The sequence below is a fragment of the Antrostomus carolinensis genome, unplaced genomic scaffold (genome assembly GCF_000700745.2).
Source record: "Antrostomus carolinensis isolate BGI_N321 unplaced genomic scaffold, ASM70074v2 scaffold20056, whole genome shotgun sequence".
In the NCBI taxonomy this organism is placed as follows: domain Eukaryota; kingdom Metazoa; phylum Chordata; class Aves; order Caprimulgiformes; family Caprimulgidae; genus Antrostomus; species Antrostomus carolinensis.
In genome coordinates, this window is record NW_010321442.1 from 16,401 (window position 1) to 25,566 (window position 9,166).

At 57.8% G+C, this 9,166-nt stretch overlaps 1 protein-coding gene across 1 annotated transcript in view; it reads left to right on the forward strand.

Moving 5' to 3' along the window:
• The first annotated feature begins 9,111 nt into the window (after positions 1-9,111).
• Positions 9,112-9,166, forward strand: part of KDELR2 (KDEL endoplasmic reticulum protein retention receptor 2) — a 5,742-nt gene continuing 5,687 nt past the window's right edge. Inside the window, exon 1 of the mRNA XM_010169943.2 lies at positions 9,112-9,166. This exon is cut by the window's right edge and continues 51 nt beyond it. Coding sequence (XP_010168245.1) covers positions 9,112-9,166 — 55 coding nt within the window.

Here is a 9,166-nt window from a genome sequence, read left to right on the forward strand (position 1 = left end):
CAGAAAAGGAGCAGGTGAGAGGAGAAGGCAGAGCAAAGATGAAGGCGAGGGAAGGGACAACAGACAGCAGAGAGGCAGACAGGACAAGGCTGGCAGGTCATCGCACCAGTGCTGACGCCAGTTGCTGGGGACGGAGGGAAAGAAGGAGGTGAGGAGGGAGGCAGGATTGCTGTTAGGGCCTTTTCTCCCAGCCTTCCATAGGGGACAGAAATGGGGGACACTGCCTCCCTCGTTTTTGCACAGCAGCAGGCTCCCTCTGAAGTGTTTTGGTAGAAATGTTGCCATAGAAATAACACAGCCGTCCAGATTGCGAGGGGCAACCCTGCCACCATGGTGGCAGGGGCTGGCGCAGGCGCAGGCAGAGCGGCAGCGGGAGTCCTTGGCCAGTGGCGTGGGACAGTGCTGGGCTGGAGGGTACCCTGTCCTCCATCCTCCGCTCTGTCACCTCCAGCGAGAGCGGTGGTGGTGCTGCTGTGCCAGTGTGGCTGGTGCCTGCCTCAGGTGGCATCTCCTCCCCAAATGCACCCGTGGGTGAATGCTGAAAGCGGCCCTGCAGGCAAGCTGCCTGCCACCAGGCTCCCGAGAGGACAGGCACGGAGGTGCATGGGTCTCTGGGGCAGCCAGGGCAGGGTTGCACTGCAACCAGCTCCCACCCCTTGTCTGCCCAGGCCACAGCACCACCTTTGCTGCTGGAGAACAAGCCTGAGATATCTGAGGGTGAGAACCAGCCCAAAGGCAGCCTCTGCTTGTCTTGAGCCTCCCACTGCCAGACGATAGCATCTGTCCCAAGGAGGAGCTTCAAGACTGACCATCCCCAGTAAAGCCACCTTGTTTGGGGCAGAAAACCAGCGCTGGTGCCTCCAGGGGCACAGGAACGGTGCCATCGAGGAAAACAAATGCAGCCTGACGTGGTTTCACAGCGCCGTGAGGCAAGCGCAGACGGCTTCACTCGCTCCTTACCATTCACAGAAAAATGAGCGGCAGCGGGCGGCTGGGGAGCCACGCGTGCGAGTGAGGGATTGATCGCTGAGATGCGAGCATCCATCTATTGATCCCCCACCACACTGCCGGGTTAAGCCAACACAGCGCATTAACGAGACAGGACAGATTGCCATTAACTGCTCCGCTCTGCATCTGCACTGATGTCAGCATGCGGCGGGCGCAGGGAGCCATCACCGTGTCTTCCTCCCCCTTGCGCTGCCACCCTCCTGCTGGCAGTACCACCTGAGGAACACAGCTGCTCCCAGGGTGGTGGCCAGCAGCTGAGCTCAGGTTGGCTGAGTAGCTGGAGGGGCCAGCAGGGACCTGTCCTGACAGCTAATTCTGTCCTTCCCCAGCCACCTACTCGCTTCCTGGCTTTCCTTGCAAACCATGGCGGTGGGCTGTGAGGGGCAAGCACTGCTTCAAGCTCCCCGCCAGCACGGCACGTAGCGGTGCTCAGCTTTGGCACCCAAGGAGGGGGAGAGATGGAAGAGGAGAAAGGTGGAGGAGAGAGAGCCCCACTTTCCTCCAGATCAGCCATGTCCAGCTCCTGTCTGTTGCCATCCTCACCATCCCTCCTCTTCCTTGCTCTCCCCACCTTGCTCTCCTCTTCCTTGCTCTCCCCACCAGCCTCACGCTTCCCTCCTAAGGCACATATTCCCCCTGTACTTATTGTCAGTGGCTACAAACAGGGGTGACCACATGCCGGGGTGACTCAGGCGTCTGTGGGCACCACTCCCAATGGGGAATGGAGAGGGGGCACTTGCCCACATCTTTGGCAAGACGTGCTCCCTGTGCACCCCCTCATCCCCTCCCGGACTCCAGATGACCCCAAGCCCTGGTTCCCTCTCCACACCTCCCCCAGATGCCTCCTCCCAAGAAGCCGAGGAGGGCATGAATTGGGGGTTGAGTAGTCTTGGAGCCATGTCACCTCCACCACGTGTCTGCTGCGTATGCTGGCACTGCCTGCCCTTCACAGCACACCCCTCGAAGGGAGGAAAGGGAGAAGGGAGAGGCCTCGGAGCTGCCATTTGCTTTGACACAGATAGAGCCAAGGCTGGGCAGTGGGGACGGGACACTCGAGTTTCTTGGCAGAGGAATTTGGTTGCCTCCAGGTGATTTGCCCAGGAGGGAGGTCATCAGGTGCTGAAGATGGCACCAGGGATGTCTGAGGTGACCTGCATGTACCATGCAAACCTGTCTGCCTGTTCCCGCCCCAGTGGAGATGCCAGCCTTACCAACGGGGAGCAAAGGCAGAGTTTCTCTGGAATATTGCTCATGGCTTCCTTCTGAAGTCCTTCACACAAACCCAGTGTCCAGAAGACCCCTTGCATCCTGCTTATCTGGGGGATGTTGGCCCACCACTGTCTGAGGTGACCTGCATGTACCATGCAAACCTGTCTGCCTGTTCCCGCCCCAGTGGAGATGCCAGCCTTACCAACGGGGAGCAAAGGCAGAGTTTCTCTGGAATATTGCTCATGGCTTCCTTCTGAAGTCCTTCACACAAACCCAGTGTCCAGAAGACCCCTTGCATCCTGCTTATCTGGGGGATGTTGGCCCACCACCGACAAGCCAACGCAGCCACTTTGGCCCCGTTTGCACCTGAGCACTGTGAGAATGGGCCTCCAGCTCCATTCTTCTCCGGGCTGCCTTAGGGAACCCGCCGGGACCATTGCCCACACAGAGATGGAGAAACAACCGGTGAGCAAGACCCAGCTGCGGGCAAGAAAGTGCCAAGAAAACACGGGGAGATAAAAAAAATGAACAAGTTACCTGCAAAGCGACCGAAGTCAGGGCAGAGAGGGGCGGGGAGGGAAGCTGGGGAGGTTTCCAGGCAGGTACCCACCCCTGCCCCTGTCCCTCGGCCCGCGGCCGCCCCGGCAGAAGAATGTGCATCTGCCGTGCACACAGGCAACTTTATTATTCACTGGCACACTCACATGAAGCCACGCATCTCTCTCTAAGTTATATTTATAGCTGTTCATCAGCGCGAGCACAGATGAAACAATACATTAAAAAACCCCTTCCCGGTCTCATGCCGGTGAGGGGAGCAGCGCGCCCCGGCACCGCCTCTTACCCGGGTCCTGCCGAGGGCTGCCACCTGCTCCAGCCGTGCCGAGCCAACATCAGAGGAAGGGGAAAGCGGACAGTTTCTCCATCTCACTATGAAACGTCTCAGCCGGACCAGAGGAATCAGGGAGGTCTCTCTGCAGCCCTCGCTCGCTTCTGGCTTGGGTTTTTTTCCCCCCTCCTTGAGGAGCTACTTCTCTCCTGTGACCTGCTCCTCTCCTAACTCTGCCCTACCCACGCCAGCACTCTCCTCCTGCTTCTGCTTCTCCTCAGCATTTTTTGCTCCCAGAAGTGTCCATCCCACGGAGCATTGAGGTGCCTTTGTGGCTCAGCGGTGGGTTCAGGTCTTTGTCTCCTGCCTGGCTCCTTCTTTCCCTGGTGTTATTCGTCCGTGCCCCTCACTGCCCCCCAGCTCTGGTCCCCAAATCCTCCCTCTTCCCTCCACTCTTCCTCCCTTTGCGCTCCCTCCCTTTCCCTGGCTGCCTCTCCCCCTCGCTGATTGCTATGCAGTCTGTAGCTGAGAAGTCAGTAACTCTGTGGTAGGATCCAACAGCTTTCCGCTACTGTAGCCCATCCTCGCCTGTGAGCTCAGAGCCGCGGAGGCATTGCTTCGGAGCAGCCATGGGGGAGATGAGAGCGCAACCATTGGCAGTGGGAAGGGGACGGCAGGGCCACTGGGTGCCCCCAGGGAGGCATCTCTCACCGGACTGGTACATGGGGCTGAAATAGCCACTGTTGGGGCTTTTTCCCCACCTCAGTTTGAGGTGCCAGCATCCTCGCCTGTGAGCTCAGAGCCGCGGAGGCATTGCTTCGGAGCAGCCATGGGGGAGATGAGAGCGCAACCATTGGCAGTGGGAAGGGGACGGCAGGGCCACTGGGTGCCCCCAGGGAGGCATCTCTCACCGGACTGGTACATGGGGCTGAAATAGCCACTGTTGGGGCTTTTTCCCCACCTCAGTTTGAGGTGCCAGGCTGACAGTTCACCCTGAGGAAGGACCAGGCTCTCCCAGTTAGCGCAGAGTGTTTGCTGCAGGGCATCACCTCCCAACATCCACAGCCCGGTGTCCCCACCCTTCAGTGCTAGGGCTGTCCTGCTGAGACAGGCGATGCCAGGGGCCAGAGAACTGACAAGGAGGGACCAGCCCTCCCGGCTCCAGGATGGTGCACAGTTACCCTGTTGGGAAACTTGACCCAGAAACCTCCCCTGGGTCTCTGTGGCCAGCAGCATCTCAGGGGCTTTGAATAGGTCACCTCTTGGTGGCAAGGTGAAGAGCCAGGGGACCTGAAGTGGCAAAGTCATCCCTTTCATGCAAAAGGGAAGCTGGAGGCTGAAGAGAGCCCTGACCCCGCAGGCACAGGCTCCTGATTCTGCAGAAATCATGACTCTCCCTCCAAAATCATCTCAAGATCCCCTGGCACAGAGATATCCCCTCACACAACACGCTGTGGGGACCGCCATCCCCTGCCAGCATCAGTGAGCACTGCTGCAGGGAGCACAGCCTGCTCTCACCTGGCAAAGCCACCCCAGGGGGACCAGAGGGTGTTTTCTTTCATCTCTCTGCCCAGATGAGCAGCTGCAAACGGGGAGCATGGCAGCCTCTTACACCAGCCAGCTCACCCTGGCCCAACCGTGGCTGCTCCTCACTGCTCAAACTGCGGGTCCCAGGGAGCTGCAGTGCCCAGAAGGAGCAAGGCCAGCCTGCTCCCTCCATCCCCTCTCTAGTTGTCTCTACAGGGACCTGTTCAGGTTCTGGAGGGGACTTGCTTTTCCAAAAGACCAGTCCCCAGGATCTATAGGACTGCATCCCAAGAGCCAGGAGCTGCACGGGTGCCCTCCCGGAAAGTGCACTGGTGCCCTGGCACCACAACAGGCCTTTCCCCTCTGTGCAGGGAAGGGATGAAGATGCTGCTGAGACACCTTGCTCCTTCTGCAGGCGGGCGAAGCCACCAGGCACCCACACACCTCTGCGGCCCCCTCAGCTTCAGGTTGTTTCATGCTCTCTGCCTTTCACTCCTCGTGGCTGGTTCCCCCTGAGACCTCGCCGTGTTTCCTTCTGCCTGGGCAGCAAGAGGATGAATAGCTGCACCTTGTACATGGCGCTGCACCTTTAGCACGGCACGGCACCCTGGCACGGCCAGGAGGCAGCTGGCATGGCCGGGGTCATTGGGAGGGACATGGGGACGATGCATCAAGGACACCAGCAACCCTTCACTGTCCTTGTGTCCCTGAGGTGTTGTGCCCTGGTCACCCCAGGCCCACTGGCCCCAGCAGCAGGGTGGCTCACACTCGCCACCCCCGCCCGTCTCCATCAGCACCGTCTTTAATAAGAAGTATGGAATATTTTAGCACCTATGGAAAAGCCACCACAGACGGTGGTGGCAGCCGTTGCCAGGGAGACGCTCCCAAAAATAGCCCCACTCCGCCAACCTTTCCCGATGCTGCTGTGGGAATGGGGGATGCACAGGGACAGAGGGATGGAATGGTGGGGGTATGGGTGGAGGGGTGGAGGAAAGGAGAAAAAGAGGGATGGGAGGGATGGAGAGGGGAATATTTGGAGGGAAGGATGGATGGAGGGGTAGAGGGCTAGATGGAGGATGGATGGAGAGGAATGGAGGGATGGATGGAGACAGATGGAGAAGTGGATGGAGGGGGAAGCAGGAGCTCCTGGGAAGGTGAGCAAGTGCTGCCTGACCCCTCTCCTGCCTGGGGATGAAGATATGCATAACTTCCATGCCAGCAGCCCCTGCTTGGGCTCATATGGTCCTGCTTTCCTGCAACACCAGCTAAGGCAGCACAAGCTCTCAAGCTCTCCGTGCCCTGGACAGGTCTGTCTTTGAGTGTTTAAGCCAGACAACATGGTTTTGGACTCCTTAGCACTTGCCAGGCTCCTTCTATGATCCTCCTTCAACTGTTCTACCTCCATCCCCAGTGCTCCAGGACTGCCTCAGCTTAGCTGTCCTGGTCACAGAGGCAGAGGGGGTAGACCTGGCCCATGATGCTCAAGCCCACCATATTCTCCAGCCCCTCTGGAGAATTACTTTCCCCTTTGGGCCTGCTCTGGGGTGAATCCTGGAGGCTGCCCACCCTCCTGGGGACTCTGGATGCAGCCTGAGCCACAGCCTGCAGCAGAAATGGAGGGGGACTCCTGGCCAAGCACCTCTGGGGGCAAAAGCACACAAGTCTTCCTGGTGGCAGGAAACCGACAGTTTAGTGAGAAGGAAACCTCCTTCTCCCATCTTCTCACGCCATTGCCAGTGCCTCGAAGGACAGGCAGGGGTGGGGAAGGGCCCTCAGGGAGCTGCTGCTGCTGCTTGGCCCAGGGGCTCTGCAGGAGGAGGAGCCTCCCAGGCCAGCAAAGGCAGAGAGGGAAACCCAAAAATGGAACTAAAGGGGGAAAAAAAAATAAAAAGGATACCAAACAACCCCAAATTCCCATTTTTAATGCCAAATCCTGGCTCACTCGCCTCCCTGTCACCCTGGCGACATTCCTTGCAGTCACCATGGAAACGGGAGGCATGGAGAGAGCATCACCGTGCAGGGTAGTGGCAGCGCCCAGCATTATTTTGGGAGGCGGGGAGACACCCAGTGCAAGGCGCTTCGTGTTGTGGCAAGGAGGGAAGGTTTATTTTTACTCGCTCCCACTTCATGTGCCAGTTTTTCCTTCTCTAAGTGTCCAGGTGCCCCTCACCCTCTCAGCAGCCTTCCAACAGCCTGCATGGAGATGTCCCATGGGGAGACCTCAGCCCCACCACCATGCCCAGCTGGGTGAGCTTGGCTAGGCTGCTCCTGTGAAGTCCCTCTGACAGTCACCTCACATGGTGGTTCCCAGTGCCACAGTAGGAGATAAAGCTGTGGCTTGGGGCAAATCAACTCTTCTTGGGAAGGCACAACATGAAGAGAATAAATCTTTGCCTGCCACAACAGTCTTACTCCTCCACAGGAGTCTTCTTTCCTTGGGTGGGACAAGAAGCTGAGAAGATGAGCAAAGGGACCAGAGGATGACAAGGGCTCTCAGACTTTGAGCCCCAGGGGCTTGGAAGGGGATCTATCAGCATACAGGACTCTAAATCTGTTCCCCTAAAACCTCCCATCCCTGCTCCCTGGCTCATACCTCTCTCTGCCCACCTGCGAAAGGCCTTGGGGTGCCAGGGACCTGCTGGGCCACAGGGGCTTGGCTTTCACCAGCACCTGCATGGCCTTGCAGAGCCCTGCTGAAACCCCAGGCAGCTCTGCTCCGACAGATGGAAACCTGATTCCAGCCAGTCCCTACCCCGTTACTCCTTTCCCCATGCTCTCCTTCGATCCAACCTGCTCTTCTCCCACCGCACCAACCTCTGCCTCCATGCCCTGGCAGGGGCGGGCAGGGCCCCCCATGTGCACAGGGCTGAGTGGGTGTTTTCCACCCCGGCCTGGGAATGTGGCTGGAAAAGCCCCGTGCAGCAGGTGCTGGAGCGGCAGAGGGAAAACACGGCTGCCAGCCGAATGGGCAGAGAGGAAATGTATGCAAACGTATTCAGAAAGAAATCCAGCGATGCTAATAAACTCGTTAGTCCTCTCCATAAGCACCAGGAATAATATTTTTATGCTTTAATCATTAAGGAATTTACTCCAAGTGAGCCCACAAGGACCAGTTGATGGAGGGAGACACAGAGGAGATGGTTGCAGGTGATGGCTGGGGACAAGGAGGGCAGCAGCCAGAGCCAGCCCTGGGGCAAGAGCAGGCCCTGCAACCCTTGAGTAACCAAATCAGACCCATGGCCAGATGTGATTTGCTTGGGGATAAGGTGACAAATTAAAATATCTATTTGGCTGTATTAAAGCAGCTTTATATTAGTGATTAGATAATTAACATCTAATGGCCCCATCGTGATGCAGAGGTCCCTTTGCCACTGAGACCTTCCTGCGTAACCGCAGCTGCAAGGACAAGATTTATCCCAACCAGGCTGGTCACCCAGGGCTGTTCCTGAACCCATTAAAACTTTATAACCATCGCTACTAAGCTCATTTCTGTTAAATCTATAAAAATGGCAGTGCTATGGGCTTCCTTCATGCGACACACATTATGTTGATTGTACTCCACTTGGAGGGATCCAGGATTAACATTTTCAGAAAAGTTTGTTTCAAACCAGCCCTTGGGAGGGATCTTTTTTTTTTCCTCTGGGACTGGGTTCTGGGACCCACATCGCTCCAGATGGGCCACCCGAAGGTGGGGGTAGCTGGCAGGGGGCTGCCAGGGAATGGCTGTGCATGAGCTGCCATGGGAAGGAGGGGGTCCGAGTGGATGTGACATACAGCCGCGGCAGCTCAGTAATTCAGAGCTTTCCTCACTTCTTCATTTCCTCCAGGAGACAAGGTGAAGCACCAGGGAAAAGGTGCTGGAGGCAGGATAGGGCTGGGAAGGGCAGAGGACAGAAGGGTGGTGGCTGGGAACAGGACAGAGGTTAATGCACCCACAGGGAATGTCCCTGGAAAGCCCAGCCCTCGATGGAGGGTGCATCCCCACAGCCAGAGGGTGGGGATCCCTTTCCCTCTGCCTTTTCCCCCCATAACGACACTTCCGCGTGTAACCTGAGACAAGTTGGGGAAGAAAAAAGAGGAAGGGAAAAAAAAGAAAAAGGGAAAAATAGCGCAGTAATTCCCGCCTCCGCCTCCTCCTCCCTCTCCTCCCCGGCCAGCCAGGAGCCACGTCACCCAGCGCTGGTTTCAGGGCTGCTCAGCAGGCTCAGCCTGGGGCTCTCCAGGGGACAAACCCCAACTTTTGGCCTGGAGCAGTGAGAGGAAGGCCCTGGGGGGAGGGAAGAGAAAGTCCACTTTGGGGGGAAAAATAAGCAAGGGAGACGTCCAGCTTGAGCGCCTGGCAGGGGCAAGGCATTTGCAAGCAGGGGAGAGGGGAGCCTGAACTTTCCTCCGCCAGAAAAGAGGGCTCTGTGCTGGGGAAAAAGGAGAGCAGAGACAGAGGAGAGCGGTCGCTCAGTTGAGGCTCAGGGGGGAAAGAGCTCCCTGCCCTCACCCACAGAAAGTGCCCTGCTCCCTTCGCCCCAGAGGAGACCCCCAGCGCCATGAACGTCTTCCGCATCCTGGGGGATGTCTCCCACTTGCTGGCCATCATCATCC